This window comes from Pristis pectinata, chromosome 5 (genome assembly GCF_009764475.1).
Source record: "Pristis pectinata isolate sPriPec2 chromosome 5, sPriPec2.1.pri, whole genome shotgun sequence".
NCBI classification, from domain to species: domain Eukaryota; kingdom Metazoa; phylum Chordata; class Chondrichthyes; order Rhinopristiformes; family Pristidae; genus Pristis; species Pristis pectinata.
The window spans coordinates 50150792-50168264 of record NC_067409.1 but is presented as its reverse complement, the minus strand read 5'-3'; the positions used below and the strand labels follow the sequence as shown (position 1 = coordinate 50168264).

General features: G+C 37.8%; 1 protein-coding gene across 1 annotated transcript in view; it reads left to right on the top strand.

The window, feature by feature from the left end:
• Positions 1-2098: 2098 nt before the first annotated feature.
• Positions 2099-17473, top strand: part of LOC127570556 (polycystic kidney disease protein 1-like 1) — a 95386-nt gene continuing 80011 nt past the window's right edge. The window contains exons 1-9 of the mRNA XM_052016219.1: positions 2099-2243; positions 2484-2603; positions 4189-4357; positions 7111-7362; positions 8293-8425; positions 9756-9959; positions 11591-11775; positions 14434-14655; positions 16554-16714. Coding sequence (XP_051872179.1) covers positions 2099-2243; positions 2484-2603; positions 4189-4357; positions 7111-7362; positions 8293-8425; positions 9756-9959; positions 11591-11775; positions 14434-14655; positions 16554-16714 — 1591 coding nt within the window. The remainder of the gene's footprint in view (positions 2244-2483; positions 2604-4188; positions 4358-7110; positions 7363-8292; positions 8426-9755; positions 9960-11590; positions 11776-14433; positions 14656-16553; positions 16715-17473) is intronic.

Here is a 17473-nt window from a genome sequence, read left to right as displayed (position 1 = left end):
ATGAAGAACTGGGTAATTTTTTTTGTTGAAAATACCCATATCCCAGGGAGACATCCTAGTGCTGGTGAAGAGAATTTCCAGGAGCTTCCTTTAATTGTGCTGTACAGTCAGCTGAGAGAGGATAAATTAAACAAAAATGAACATTCTTTTACACCCTTCTCCAACTTACTGAAAATAGATGGAAACTAACATGATTTGAGTTACAGTCTTCAGATATTATGAATTATGTATTCAATAGCTTAAATCATAGAGGTATATGCAGCTATTATTTTGTGTAGAAGAAACAAGCAAAAATCATAAAATACTGAATGAAATATGGAATAATGTTTTATAGTATCCAGTTAATAGATTCCTCTAGCATAGCAAATTATCATAGCTGATTCTTCTGTTAACTCTTGTTTTTCTTCTTTCAGGGGCAATCTTATCAGTACAATTAGTTACCAAGCACTTGCAGGAGGCAACTACTATATAAAAGTAATAGTGTCCAGCCCGCTATACAGCACTCCTTTCAGTCGATTGCTTCCAGGCTTGGTAAAAGTAAGAACCCCAATTGTGGGTTTACAAGCTTTATTCCCCTTTAATAGTAATAGTGCCAAGCTTCTGCTGCAGCCAGATGGTACCTATGCCACTCAAATCTTGGGCTTCAGTGTTCACACATTTGCTGAAGACGTGAAGTTTTCATTTGACTTTGGAGATGGTTCACTACTACTTATTGTCAGTGGAATGCAGAGTAGCTTTGATGGTACATTTGCAAATGGACGTCACAAGTTTACCAGAGGTAGGTGTGTAGATAATAATGCTTTTAGACAACCTTCACTTCTCCTCCACCTTATTATTTATGGGCTTTTTTTCAATATCTGAAAATGTACACCATCTGATTTCATGGGCTTGATCAGTTCTTTCCCAAACTGCAGCCTATAGGCACATGGATGTTGCAAACTGAATTTTTTTTTTGCAGATTTGCCAGGTTGCTCAAATGTGGAATGGAAAATAAAGCCAGGAGAGTTATTACATTTGCTCTTTTATACTCTGGTGTTAGTTACAGGTTCAAACTAATAGAGGAATGTCTCAAGTAAAAACAGAAGTTTGGAAATGCTTAGCTGGCAGGGCAGCATCTTAGGAAAGAGAAAGGCAGAGTTAACATTGCAGGTTGATGAACTTCTCTTTCCACTGATGCGATCTGACCTGCTGAGTACTCCCAGCATTTTCTGTTCCTCATTTCAGATTTCCAGCATCTGCATTTTTCCAGGAGGAATGTCTCATTTGTCCACAGGATAAGTAGGAGCTGAGGCCAAAAATATTTTTATGCTGGGCATACAGAGGAAACAATAATTTGGTGCAATTTTAAACAGGTGATCATAAATACTTAGATATTCACTCTGGGAATATTGAGCTCAATGTTATGGAGTATGGAAGGTGAGAGGTCATCCAGGGAAATATGTGCTGGGCTTTGGGCACACGGCTGGAAGATTCCAGATATAACAGTGGAGTGGCAAGGAAAGCTATTTCAGATTGTTCTCTGGGTAAAGGTAGACAGATAAGTATGGAAGGCCATGTAAGTAGTCCAATCCAGTGGAGGACAGGGGCTGCAAGAGCATGGCATGGTCAACTTTATCAAAGACTGCAGGCAAGTGGAGAAGTCTGAAGTAAGGTAGACATTGACTGAACCTGAGTGGATGTTTTTGACTTTATTAAGGATTATTTTATTTGTGTAGTTCAAATACTGAGTTGCAGGAAAGGCGGACATAGATTTCTAAGGCGACAACAAACACAAGGGCTTCAGAGAAGTTGGAGAGGCAAGAGGGTTTGGAGCTGAGACAAAATTTTTATACCATACTGCCTTGCTTTTTGAAAATATTCCCTGCCAGATAAGAAAATATAGTTTAGTTATTGGAAGTTATTTGCTTTTTATAAAAATGTTCCAATTCAGTTGTGTATTTATAAATGCATACCTACTTATTGTTGATTGTGTGTTGTCAATATTGTTGTGAATCTATATTTGAATCTTCTTTTGATAGAGGGTGTGTTCCACATCACAGTCTCAACCTTTAATGAGTTCTACAATCTTACTAAGGAACTTGGTGCATATTTTGTGCAAATGGTTCCAGAAGGCTTGGTACTCAACATGAATTCTAGCGTGATTCATAAAAATGAAATCATTCTCTTCAGTGCAATGCTGACTAAAGGAACTGATGTGACCTACAGTTGGAATATGGGTGATCAGACTTCATATGTAGATGAAGGTAAGAAAGGTCTAATGTTTTCATGGCAAAAGGTCATTTGTGGCTCAAAGTGAGGGAGCATGACCTCATCGAGGTAATGTGGATATGATATCTTTCAAAGGCACTTGTTTGTTGCTATTCAGGTATTGATAAAACAATTGGACATTAGTGTAAAGGTACAAAATATTGAAATACTGTTTTTCTAAAATTCTGCTGTTTCTTCTTTTTGTGATTCATGTTTTGACCTCCTCTATATTTCAGGTCCTGTAATTAAACACAAGTTTTTGTCAGCTGGAATCTACAACGTCACAGTAAATGCATGGAATAAAGTGGGAGTGGCCTCAACCTATGTCACTGTAGCTGTCCTCTACAGGATGCAACGTATGAAATACCTCATTTGTCTCAAATGTGTATTGAGTAGTTTGAATTTAGAAACATCAGTAATAGTAGGGTTGGCTGTTGGTGAACAGGTCTGATTGATAGATGGTCAGCATGCAGCTTCTTGTGTCTTGCATGTGGACTTAATTGGGGTCCAAGCTATTAGGATGATAATCTTTTTATCTTGGTGATCGTAGGAGTCTTGTGCAAAATGTGTGTGGGCCTATTGGACGATGTTCTCTGTTGTACTTTGGCACTATATTGATAATTTCACTTAGAAAATTCAGGCAATGTTGGCAAAGAAATGAACATATTATTATTGGGGATTCATTTCTGAGAACTGGGTTATGTACAGCGTTTTGGAGAGAGCCTCTCCAAGCAGCAAAAACAAACTGCTGAAGGAACTCAGCGGGTCGAGTTGTATCTGTAGGGGGAAAGGAATTGTCAACGTTTTGGGTTGAAACCCAGCAAGCAGACTTGATCTGCTTGTGTTTAATGTTGATTGTCCATGATGGAAAACTTGCTGAACACAAACTTCAACATTTTAAAGCGTAGGCCTAGAAATTTGATAGTATAGCATTCTGTATTTCAGGGTTGCATGATTTTCCCAGAGTAAAATATGCTGATGACCATTTTGAGGTTATTTTGCATCACTCCTTACATTTGCCAGCCACTTCTTCGTATGAGGTGAGCTTGAAAATTCAACCCATATCAAATGATGTGTTTGGGCACTTCTGAAACAACTATGTGATTGACTCTAACTGCCTCCTCAACCCAGGGCCAAATAGGTATGAACAATTAACGCTGATATCCAGTGAGCAAATAAAAGAAACTACTCGGGGCTGGGACTCCAGAGAGATAAATCCCATTATTTGCCATCTATCTGTCAAGCCCCCCACCTTCCACTGATACTAATCTCCTAGGTAATCCAGGTCCTGACTCCCTTCCAATCTCTTAATTCCTTGAAGTGCGAACTCCTGACTGGGCCCCCAATCCCCAAACTTTCCTGCACAAGGTGCTGATTTCTGGCAAGCAAAACCCTTCACCAATGCCCTCTCCCCTTACCCCCAATTCCCTGTCCTGATTTTGCCTCAATCTACGTTGCCATTCCCCAAGCCCAGTCAGGCCTGCAGTCCGCTCCATCCCCACTAATGCTGACTGGGACAATGAGGTACGACAAGGGACTTAGAATATCTGACCTAAGCTAGAAAAAAGCCAGCTGAGGCTCCCACCTTTGGTCAAAATCTCAAGAAGGTGAATATGAGAACCAGGCAGGCTCTGCTGTAGTGGTCCCCACCGTTCACTGCTCTTTGAATTTTGAATGCTGTGGACGACACCTGGGCTGGTCAGTACATTTTGGCATCAGAGGACTCCTGCATTATGGAGTAGTACCTCTGCGAAATTGATGAAGTGAACTAATGACTGAATGTTAAAGACAAGACCCTGATAATTTTTTGATTTGAATTTTTGAATTTTGTTTGAGAATGTTAGATATTTTCTTCAAATTCAAATAATCAATTCATGTTGAACAGTTGTTACTGTTGGATTACGGATTTAATGAAATATTCAACTTTAAACTGTTTTACAGCTGTTTCTATCTTTACAAACAAGACAATATATGCTACATATTCTGACATCGTGTTCACAGCTATAACTGCAGAGGATGACCCACTGCAATTTGTCTGGTACTTTGGAGACAAGCTGCCAGTGAAAACTCCATCACGCAGCATAACCACAAGATATTCAACTCCAGGGAAGTATGTACAAACTACTGAGATTGAATTGCCCACCTGCACCTATACATAGCACCTATGAATTTAAAACTTTGAGGTAATATTGAAAGTTGTTCTGATAGACCTGCAGATGACCAGCAGTTTGATTGTCCAAAACGATGCAGAGGATTGAAGAATTTCTCATGCATATTATGTCCTGTGCAAAAATTTTCCGTGATCTTTTGTGCTGGATTAAGAAACCATGTCAGAAACCAAGCCTGTCCACAAAACCTGGCAAGGCTCTGAAAATTAATTAATCACATTGTGAGGTTCAATTAATTGATCTTATTTGTAGGCCTTCAAGCAGACTCTTAAATATAAGCTTTTTAGTTAAGGCATAAAGAGGCGAATTGGCATGTCCTAAAAACTTCATTTTTTTTTGATTTACTAAGAAGCTGATCACTGTATGTCAATATAACTGGAACTTGGTTCTGTATAAATCTTAAGCACCCAGCATATCCCTTCCCATGGACAAAGAAAAACCACAGTACAACAAAAGAACTGCATTAACTAATCTTTCATCATATATCTTTCCCTTAAGTTCAGTGATTAGCCAAAATACCTTTTTTTTTCTTGACCATTTTCACAACTTCTACATCATATTTTTGGTTCTTTAAAAATATTATGTATAAAAATCAATTAAAGTTTTGGGATTAAAAGCAGAAAATGCAGTAAGTAGCAGCAGTTCAGGCAACATTCGTAGAGAGAGAGAGATATTTTGTGTTGATGCCCTTTCATCAAGACTCAAAATAAGTAGAGATATATGAAGTTTTATGTAAATATGAATTTGCAGTCAAAGTTGTGCACCATTGATCCAGAGGCATGAATTCAAACACAGTGGCTGCTGGAGAAATTAAATTCAAGTAATTAAGTAACTCTGGAATTAAAAAAATACTAGTGTCATTTATGGTAACCATGAACTATTGGATTGTTGTAAGAATCTATCCAGATTTATTAATACCCTTCAAGGAAGGAATGTGCCACCTGAACCTGGTCTTGTCTAGATTTGACTTCAAACCCAACAATGTAGTTGGCATTTTTTTTGAAAATCAAAAATACTGCAGACACTGTAATACTGAAATAAAACAGAAAATGTTGGAAAAACTCACCAGGTCAGCAGGCAGCATTTGTGGAAAGAGAAACAAAGTTAACTTTTCAGGTTGAACACTTAGCTGGACTCAATGTTAAAGTTTCCCTCTGTTCAGGGCTTGTTAGGAATAATTAGTAATTCATAGCATTACCAGGGACATCCACATCTTATGAATGTGTAAATAAAAGTAAAGATGTAGGGAGTGAGGAAAGAACGAAAAAGGAGATATCTATAAAAGGCTGGAAGCCAGGAGGAATTAAATTACAGAAGGATAGATAGAGATAGGGCTGGTAATAGGTCAAGAAACTAAACAGGGTTGGGTCTTTCAAAGTTCTAGCCACAGCAAAATTATGACCAACAACTATTGTTCAAATAAATGGGAGAAGTGATGAGGGTCCGAAGTTGAGTACTGAGGGGTCAGAATGTGAGTTGTGTGAAGAATTGAAACTACAAGCTTGCAGACTGGACGGATGTGTTCAACAAAGCTTTTGACTATGCTGCAATTGGTCTCTTCACTGTAAAAGAAACTGGATCTTGGGCATCTACTAAATTGAAGGAAGTGCAAATAAGTTACAATTCCTCCTGGAATATGTGAACATGTGGGGTCCAAGTCACCGTCAGCGTCATCAGCAACAGCCATCCCCACCATTAACACTACAGTTGCTACTGTCAACACAATCCTTAAAATGGATGCTTCATACGAGTGTTATCAAACAAAACATTGGCACCATTCCACCTCATCGTGTGTGACGGCAAATTGCCAAAGGCTTGCAAAGAGGAATATTTCGAAGTATGTCATTAAGAGAGGAAAGGCATAAGGAAAGATGAATGGATTTAGAAGGGCATTCCAGAGCTTAGGGTTGGTAGCTGAAGGTCTGGCCATCAGTGGTGGAGCAATTACATTTGAGAATACTTCAGAGGGCATAATTGGATGAGCAGAAATAGGTTGGAGGGTTATAGGAATGGAGAAGATTACAGAAATAGGGAGCGGTGACACCAATCTTAAAATTCAAATACCGTTTTGTGGAGGCAGTGTTAGTTAATAAGCGCAGAGCTGAATGGGGATTTGGCATAAGTTAGGACAAGAACAGGAGAGTTTTGGATTACTTCAAGTTTAAGGAGAAGGATGAGGGAGGGGACTTTATTAGTCAAGACCAGAGACAGCAACTGTATGGATGGGAGTTTAGCAGCAGGCATATTGTAGACCAGTAGGTGAGGTACTGATGGAGTCAGGTCATTTATAGAGGTGAAAAGAGGCAGTTTTACTAGAATCAAAGTGGTTGTCAGAGGAGCAAGTAGGCATAAAGCAGATGATAGTCCACATCCATATCAAGAAATGGTGGTAGAGAATGGAAATAGAGAATCAATAACGGATGAAGTGAAGGCAAGACAGTTGGTGGGTGGGTGGGGGGGGGGCGCGAAATTGGCAGCAAAGATGATGAAATGTTGCATTTTGGGGTAAGATCAAGAAACTATTAACCCATTAACTTGTTAGCTGCAAACCTATAACTTTATGGTTAATGGATTGTAACCAATTTGCACAAATAAATCATATAATTACAAAATAAACATCAGATAACCACCAATTTGGGGCAAATATAGTGGGTGCGTTTAGTTAAATGTAACTTGAGCTGTTTTTGTTTTGCAGGTACAATGTGATAGTGAATGCATCAAACCAGATTAGTTCATTCACATCAAACATCTACCCGATAGAGCTGCAGCAGGCAGTTGAGCCAAACAGACTTAGAATAAACAATCAAGATCTTACATCAGTTCTCTTAAACTCCAGTGTTGCTGTGGAAGTGCGTATTAACTATGGGACCAATCTCACTTACTTGTGGAACTTTGGTGATGGTACTGTGAGAACTGGGAGCAGAAGAGAGTATCACAGTTATGATAGGTAGGCAGACTCTGAGATTAGGCTAAAAACCTAATATGCCCACATGTTCTTAACTCAAGATTCTTTGCAGAATGTTGAGAAATGTAAGTCGAAATTTATTTTGTTCAATCTTTACTTTTTAACTTTTAAGGCAATTACTTTAGCTGTTTGTGATTTGCAAATTAAAATCCTACATCTTAACTGGCAAGTATATTCTGCGGAGCTACATAAATTGGCCACTTGGTTGATCTTGACTTGGATTGTTATGGTTGGACTAACGTTTTTGCTCTCAATCTCCAACTGGTAATTCCTGCTGGTGGTGTAGAGTGGACATCATGCGTAATACAGGATTAGCATAATTTATGATTTTCTCCCTTACCAGCACTCCATCAACTATTTGGAACATCACGCTATACAGTTCCACTGCCCCTGAGGCCCAGTGACCACATCCTGTTGGGGACTGAAACTGAATCATAATATTCAAGTGTAACTATCCTTCACTCCTTGAATTTCTTGTGTAAAACAAAACTGTTTAGGTTCATGGATGTTATTGCAGTTTCTTTCATTTCAATTTCCTCTACTCACAAAAACTGAAGTACCACTGGTGCTGATGGCCAGACAGCTGCAGTTCTTCTCTCAAAATGCTCTGAACCATCTAATAGTTTAGAGGCCCCAAGCCAATGTGAATTTCAGCTGTGACCTCAGAAAATGTCATAAAATGTGTTATACTTTGTGCCTCATGTATAAGAAAGAAATTAAGTAGTATAATTTTATTTTATTGTTGTACCTCACTAATATGGAATTACTAGTAATTATATCATTTGTTTAAATGCTACTTCAAAAAAAGATTGTTTTGTGGAGTAACCTGCCATATGCAAGATTCATTACAGAAATGTATGATCTGTGATTGGGATTAAGTTATTTATTTTGACCGTTTGATATTTTTTACAGGGAAGGAGAATTTACAGTTGAAGTAGTCATCTTTAACAATGTGAGTTCTGCTGTGCTCTCTGGCCAGCTCTTTGTTATTTCTGAGAATTGTCAGCCTCCTCCAGTGAAAAGCTATGGCCCATCCAAAATAGAGGTACTGTGAGCTTATCATTTCCTCTTGAGAATATCAGAAGTTACTTCCCCTTTACATTGCATATTATAGAATCGTACAGGGTCTTGATGAGACCGCACCTTAAGTGTTGCCTGCAGTTTTAGAATCCTTATCTGAGGAAGAATGTTCTTGCCAAGGAGGGAGTTTAGTGAAGGTTCTTGGGATGGTATGACTGAAGTATGAAGAGAGATTGGGTGAATTATGCTAATATTCACTTGAGTTTCGAAGATTAAGAGGGAAACTCATAGAAACCTATAAAAATCCAACAGGATTGGACAGATTTGATGCAAGAAGGTTGTTCCCCATCATTAAGGAGTCCAGGACCAGGGGTCACAGCCTAAAAAGAAGGGTTAAGCCATTTAAGATTGAAAATGGGAGATATTTCTTCTCCCAAAGAGTGGTAAACCTATGGAATCTCTACCACAGAAAGCTGTTCAAGGCAGGTCATTAAATACGTATATTCAGCAAGGAGTTGAATATTTTTCTTTGGGCTAGTGGGATCAGGTCTCAAAGGTCAAATGGCCTACTTCTACTCATATTTTCTACGTTTCTCGATGGGTAATCAAGGCAAAATGCAGTATTGAGGTGAAGCAAATATGAAGCCATAAGTTTAATGAACTACATGGAAGAATGGGGAATTTAACCTTCAGTTAAATGAACTAATGGTGCTTCAATTTACCATAACCCTAATTTAATGAAAGGGAATGTTAAAGAAACAGAGATAATACAAGGAAACACATTTTAAGCAAAGAGTTGATGCGATGTGAAATGCACAGAGTGATAGACTGGAGGAGGTGAATTCAATACCATTCATCAAAATAGAATTGGATAAGTACCTACTGGGAAAAATGTAGCACTGTGGGTTGAGATCAGCGTGTGGACATTCAAAAGGCTGATGCAGATGCAAATGCCACCTTCTATGTTTAATCATTCTATGATGATGCCTTTAAAGTGCGTTTTCTTTGTCTTACAATCATTTTTAAGACATTTTTTTAGAATCTTAAATGTATTGCCCAAAATGATGCTTGGGAAAAGGATGGTATAACATGCACCCACAAAGAGTTAAGACATTCACTTCAGAAGAGCAGGAGTAATAACACTTCTACTGTCAGCTATTAATATTTTTAAAAGTTCTATCTTGTAATATTTTAAGAATAAGATTACCTTCTCATGATGTAAATTATGGGTTAAGCTGAAGAAAGTAATGTGTATGGCCTTTGGCCCGTATCATACTAGATAATGTAAATAAACTGTCATCAACCTTGTGTAATTTTCTGAGGTGTTGTAATAAAGAACACCAATTTTCTGACAGGTTAGAAGATACCAGTCCTTCAAGCTTGGAGTTACATTTGAGAGTGAGTTTGTCTGTAATATCTCAAGAGGTATACAATACAGTTGGTCCTTCTTTAAACCAGATGGTTCACTGGTCACACTGGTGGAGGTTGACGTTAATAAACAATTTATCATCATTCCAGGCTATCTGTTGAACTATGGAATCTATCTTGCAATTGCCAGGGTAAGAAATGTCTGAAAACATAATATGATTGTTTTGTCACAGCAAAAAAATCTTTTATTTTAATAGCATCTGTTTGAAAGTGTTGGTGTTAAAAGGGAAAAAAATGGCCAGTTACATGATCTGGTAAAGGATCCCAATATTGTGAAATGTTTTGACTAGGCTGTTGGGAAAATCCAGGAGATATTTAAAAATGTGAAGATCGTGATAATTTCAGAGTTATAATGAAGCACATATCTGTAAAAGGAAGCATTTGATCTTGAGGTACTGGCCATTGAGATATTAATATGTACTTAGATAATTTAACAGTATGTTTTAAAAACAAACTCAATTTTTCTTTCTCATCTTTCATAATTTTTAGTGTGATAAATGTACTTAAGGTCAAATGTATTTCAGATAGCACCCCTGCCAATAAATCAGAAGTTCTAGATTTGTCCCACTAAGGGACTTGAACACAAAGATCTAGGTTGGTGATCCAATGTAGTTCTGAGGGAGGTGTGTTTTGGATGAGACTTTAAACTGTGGCCCTGGTTCTTCTCTCAGGTGGGTAGAAAAGATGTTATGTTGTTTTCTAAAGAAAGGCTGTGGAGTTACTCTTGATGCCCTCGTCAATATTTATCCTTTTGCTGACACTATTAAACAGATGGGTATTATTACTTTTCCGTCTGTGGGATTCTGCTGTGTGTAAATTGGCAGCAGCTTTTCGTACATTATAACAGTGACTTCCTTCAAAGGTACATGATTAGGTATACAACACTTTAAGATGTCCGGAAAGGAGCTTGAAAATCACTGTATCGAGTGTTTTTTTTATTGTGGTTTACAGTGAGACATGGGAATATCTGTTTGCTATATAAAACTGATTAAAGTTTATCACTTAGGGCCACTATTTCTGTACCTGCTTTCTCAAGAGTATCTGATCATAGAATCACATTTAACATTAGTCATAAGTCTAATTACTTGCATAGGAACACCAAATTCACCTGACTAAGAATAAAATTCTTTTGAAAATTCTTTCATGGTAGTGTGGAGGAATTAAATAGTTCTAGCAAAATACCACAGTAAATTCTAATTAAGCAATCAAAAAGAGTAAACTTTGTGTGCCTTAATAATTTTCAGAAACATCCTAAAACAATTCATAGAAGTTGTTTACTATTATTTAATAATTATTACTTGGGAATTTTTGGAAGAATTTTAGTTTTGGTCAGGCAAATTTGGTGTTCCTATCCAGCAAATATGCTAGCAGGATGTGGTTTAATGTCCCATTTGAGGCAGAGAATTCAGACAGTATAGTATTCCTTCAGTGCTGCACTGAACACATTCAATCTGAGTTAACTCCAGGTAAAGACATGAATAATAATAATAAAAAGGAGTTTGAATTTAGCTCTGTTAATATTTACTGAAGTTATGATTTGACTACAAAATTGTGGTAGTGTGGAGGATTTTATTCTTTCTCTCTAACTCCAGTCTCTCATAAACCTATTGCTCTTGTTGTTCTTTATGTTACCAATATGAAATAAGATTTAAAAAAGCAATAGAAAGAATTTATTTAGAAATATTATCAATTTTGCAAATGAGTGAAGTTTATCATTCAATTTACAGCTCACAAATGCTCTAAAATTACTTCCCAAATGCAGGTTCAAATTGTTGGCAGTGTAGTTTATAATAACTACACAGTAAGTGTTGAGATCCTTGCTACCCCGCCAGTGAGTGTGATTTCAGGTGGCACACAGCTCTTCATAAATTACAAGCAAGAATCCATCATCAATTTGAATGGATCAGAATCATATGATCCAGATTACCCAGGTACTGCAGAGCTCAGGTGAGTCATAATGGGAGGAAGTCTCAAAATTCACTTTAACAGAAAAACAGCAAAAATTTGTATCTACAAAGTACCTTCAAAACAGAAAAATCCCTTACTGATGTGTGGAAAATAAATAGGATTTGTTAAGAAAACATTCAGCAAAGGGATCATCTGCAATTGAGGTTGAATGATGTTGAGGTGATTGAAGGAGTGAGTTTTGATGATGGATAGTATGTGGAATTTAAATAAAATAAAAATTTAGTTTGGCTGAAGTTCATTGTTTTGTGATTTGACAGAGTAAAGGCGACTATGCAGTTGATGTAGGAGGCAGTATGTGGTTTGGCTGGAATGAGGATTTTGTAGTTAGTGATTTTATAGATCTGCCTCACCAAAGGTTCTTTATTGATAATAGGAGGTAAGAGAGGCATTCAGAATTTTGAATGAATTAGTGGGGTGGTTTTGCCATAGGATCACAGAATGGTGAAAAGTAGAGCCATGTAGGTGGTGTGGGAGGCAAGGAACTGATCAGAAAGGGACTTGCTGGCAGCCAAGAGTTTATAAGCCTGAAGCCATATTTAAGTCTTTGTCAGCTGCTAGAAAAACAATCCAGGATGTCATTCCCCCACTCTTTTTCGCATAGTTTCATACCTTCTCTCACTCTTCATCAATGTGCTTGATGCAAATGCAATTTATATTTTTTGACCATCATCCAGTATTTCCACTTTTTATTCGAGTGTAACATAAGATTTGAATGTGGATGTAGGTGGCATGACCGGTAAGATTGCAGATTGCACTAAGATTGGTGAAGTTGTTGACATCGTGGAGGGTAATCTTGGGCTGCAGGGTCATATCAATGTGATGGTGAAATGGGCTGAGAAATAGCAGATGGGGATTAATCTGAGGTAATGTAAGGTAATGTATTTTGAGAGTACTAATGAGGCGAGGACATACACCACCATGTCCTAGGGAGTATAGAGGAACAAAGGGACCCTAGCATGCAAGTCCAAAGATCCTTGAAGGTGGCAATGCAGGCAGATAATGTGGTTAAGCAGGCAGTTAATGTAGTTAAGAAGGCATATGAAATGCTGGACTTTATTAGTTGGGGCATTGAATACAAGAGTAGGGAGATTTTTTGTAATATATTTGTAAAACATCTGTCAGACCTCAGCTGGAGTACTCATGCAGTCTGGTCACCACACAATAGAAAAGATGTGATAGCACTGACGGGGATGCAGAGGAGATTTGCCAGGATGTTGCCTGGTATGGAGCATTTCTGTAATGAGGAGAGACTGGAGAGGCTAGGTCTGTTTTCCCTGGAGTGTAGGGGCATGATTAAGGTATATAAAATTATAAGGGCTATAGACAGGGTAGACTGCAGGAATCGTTTTTTCCCCTTTTCAGAGGTGAATAAAGCCAGAGGACATAGGTTTAGGGTAAGGGGTAGAGGTTTTAAGGGGAACTGAGGGGGTCCTTCTTCATCCAGAGAGTGGTGAGTACATGGAATGCATTGCTGGAGAGAGTGGTGGAAGCAGAGTTGTTGACAGCATTTAAGAGATGTCTAGATGAGCACTCAAATCACCTTGGCATTGAAGGCTGTTGGTCAAGTGCTGGAAGATGGGGTTAATATGAATGGGTGCCCACTGGTTATTATGGATGTGGTGAGTCGAATAACTTGTATCCATGTTGTATGACTCCATGACTTTATGATATATTACTCGCGTATAATTGGATGTATATCCCCTTAAAAATTGTAGCATGTGATTAACTGCTCTGTGCATATAGCCACTGTCTGTAAGGAGTTTGTACGTTCCCCCCGTGTCTGCGTGGGTTTGTTCTGGGTGCTCTGGTTTCCTCCCACATCCCAAAGATGTACAGGTTAGGAGTTGTGGGCATGCTATTTTGGCACCGGAAGAGAAGCGACACTTGCGGGCTGCCCCCAGCACATTCTCAGTAACGCAAAATGATGCATTTCACTGTGTGTTTCAATGCACATGTGACTAATAAATAAATATTTTATCTTATAATATTTTGTGGAAAATTTGTTAGACTATCTCTTTCTCCCTGTTTATGGAAACTGCTGCTTTACTATGTGTGACAGAGAAAAGATGCATGCCATCCTCCAGTATCGTGGAAAGTGAAACTGATGTACCAGCGTGATCTTTTGAATTCACCAAATCATTAAATCCTTCCCCATTGCTCCAGTTAGCTTCTTGTTGAGGAAATAGGTTTGATTTTAATCCAGGTGAAGGCCGTCCATTTTGCTCTATTATCCACGATGTGAACCTCTTCCTTCCTACACTAGCCTTGAAATTCCATGTTTTTTCTTCTTAATCCTTCTTCCCCAGTAGAAGCATCCAGAAATCAATAAAACTTAAGGGGAGAAATGTGTGTTTTGTCATTAGTGATTAAAACTGAGAGTGTATTAGCTGTTGGTTGAATTCATCTCTCATACATGAATTTCCAGTGAAGTTATTGGAACTGAATATATGCTGTTGAGTACAACCAGCAACCTATGTCCTTGCAAAGCTTTAGCATTAACAATTAAAAATGAATTTTCCCCCTAAATTTTTTATCAGGTAGCTTAATGGTTTGTAATTAATAATTTGCAAATGTTAATTTATTCTGTTGTATACTTTAAGTATCTAGATTAATTTTACTTTTGTCAACCCTTCACAGGTTTTCTTGGTCTTGTGAAACAGTGAGTGGATTAGATATCCCTTGCTTCAAACATAATGCAAGTGAGACTCTGAACACAAATTCCAGTGCTGTCAAGGTCCCACTGTCTACATTAAAACCTGATATTGACCAGTTTCTCTTCAAGTTAACAGTTAGCAATGATAACAGATACTCTTCAGAAGCAAAGTTGTTTATAACAGTCAAAAAAGAAGATAATTTAAGGCAAGTACTTGATTATTGTTGGAGAACACTTGCCAAAGCAAATTATCTATATGGAAACGTGCTTAAGATTTTGGAATTCATTTTGCACTCTCTCACTATCCTGTGATTAGCAACAAAGCATCAAGCAAAACCTTGGGAGCCCATTAGGAGGCAGTATTTATTGACTATCAGGTAGCAGTGTGTGGTCTCACTGCAACAAAAAGTTTGCACAATATTTTTGAGTTTTAAATTGTTACAATGTGCCCCATAAAACAAAAGAAAGACCTCATATGGGTGATTGGTTTGGCAAAGGAAATTTGATATTAAATCAACTTTCTCTGGCAGAGTTGGTCATCTGGTAGTGTGCACAATGCCCTTGGGTACAGTTGATCACAAAACAGCTAGAATGGTTAAGTCATAGGACTTGGAATAACAAAGCTGGACATTAAGGGGGAGAAATTCACATTGGGTTGCCAATATTAAATGAGTTCAAGTATATTGGCTGCTGGTTATTGTGTACATCTCCTGATATCTGATTTCTTTGAAGTATTTACTTAAAGTGCCCATAAGGTGCCTGTGCTTAAATGAGTGAGCTGCTCCTATTTTGTGTTGTGCAAGAAGAGATTCCATCAGTGAAGATTCCTGTTAGTTTTGCTTGGAGTATGGTGACAGATAACTATGAGAGATATCTGACTGAATTAAAACATGCACATCTGATTTCCAACTTAGCTATCACTTAATGGTCGATTTGAAAAATATAATTAAAATAATCTGTCTAGATCAGAACAACCAAGCCTCTTGTTTGCTTCCCTGTGGCAAAACTTATTTCCAAAGTATAATGCACTTTGTAAAACGAACAACCAAAAGAAATGCAGAGATCTATCTCCATGTAAAATGTGATTTTGCTAATTATTGAACTACAGCATTATTAGTGGGAAAATAGCATTACAATAAAAATATTGTAAGGCATATTCATGTTTTACATTTTAATTGGACAGTTTCACTGTCACCAAGAATAAATGTGAACAGATTTTTGAGGAAAGTGCCCCACACCAGTTTCCCTCAGTATTATTTTCCGTCATCACAGTCAGCTACAATTCCACCTCATCAGATCAGGGTTGAATAACTTGATATGTAAATTTCTTTATGGTTTTGTCACTCATTAATTACCTAGCATGTGATTAGGTGAAAAAGCCAAGCTCTCAGAGTCTGAGCTCTTTAGCCAAATGTACTCTTCTATCCAATTGTTCATTCAGATCATTGAATCAGAATCTAGATTCTGGATCTTGATTTTGTAACCTACTATTCAGTATCAAGATGCTCTTAATCCTTACAATTCAATTTAATAGAAAAACTCTTACATAAAATTTAACAGGTTAAGTTACTGGACTGGTATCTCAAGGTCTGGACTATGATCTGGATGTATATTCAGATCCCACCATGACAACTGGGAGATTTAAATTTAATGAATTCAAATCAATCTAGAATAAAAAACTGGAATTATTACTGGTGACCTTGGCATTACCAGATTGTCACAGAAACCTGAATGGCTGCAGGGAAGACAATTTTCCATCCTTGCTTGGCAGTCCAGACACAATGTCCTCTGAAATAGTCTGGGAAGCCACTCAGTTCAAGGGCATTTAGAGAACAGCAGTGAATGGTCACCCACAACACCTGCATTCGATGAACAGATAAATAAAGAAGCACAGCTTGATACAAGCGAAACGTGTCTTAAATAAGTTATGTACTCTTGGTCACTTTGTGACTGCTACAAGTAGATGGGGGATTTCTCCGTTATCTTGTTTAAATTATTAATTTAGCAATAGTTGGAGAAAGGGCAAGAAGAAGAATATATTCACTTGGTGATTTATTGCTGACTAATCCTTTGTGATCTTTTGAACACACAATGCTTTATACAGGCTCGTGAAACTCTTTTGTGTTGATTGTGTGAGTAATTCAGTCAATTGGAATGAAGCATTTTCTGTCAAAGCTGTGTGTGAGGAGTGCTCAGAAACTGTGAACCTCTCATATTCTTGGAAGCTATTCCTTGTGAATTCAACAGAAACAGAACTTTTTGAAGGTGAGTCACATAAAGTGTTCCAGAACATTCTATTTACCTCAAAATTCTAGCAGATATATTAGTTTTTGTATTGAGGATTAACATTTCTATAGTCAAGTAAACAGTGGTTCAGTAATATTGCAGTTTCATCCATGTTATTTACAAAGGATGGAAGTACTTAACTTTCCAAAGAAGGCTGTTGAATTACAATATAGTTATTTTTATAAAATCAGTCATCTTCAGATTTTCTGCTCTGTGGTTGGTTGCTTGCAGGTGACCTAGGCTATCTCGTTGGCAATTTTATGTTTGCATGTGCATTAGAATCCAATGTTCAGTAAGTTATAGAAGTAAAGACAGATAATGGTGGGGATAATCTGCTGGTCAGGGCAGCAGCTGTGGAGAGAGAAACATGGTTAATGTTTCAAGTTGTTGATGGTCATATCTCTTTGGAATTCTCTTCCCCAGAGAGTTGTGGAGGGAGGGCCATTGAATATATTCAAGACAGGGATTGGCAGACATTGGAACTACCAACAAGTCGAGAGGAATGAGTAGAAAGCGGGAAGGTGGTTCTGAAGCTAAGATAGGATCAGCCACAATCTTATTGAAAGGCTGAACAGGCTCAAGGGGACAGTTGGCCGACTTCTGCTGCTGTGTCTTATGTTCTGCTAACATGACCACCCACAATGCAGAAAAGGCACATTTTTCATTGCATCTTTCAACCAATGGTTTAGATCCAGTTTTCATTTCAGAAGGCTATTTACTGATGATGTGATTTGCAAG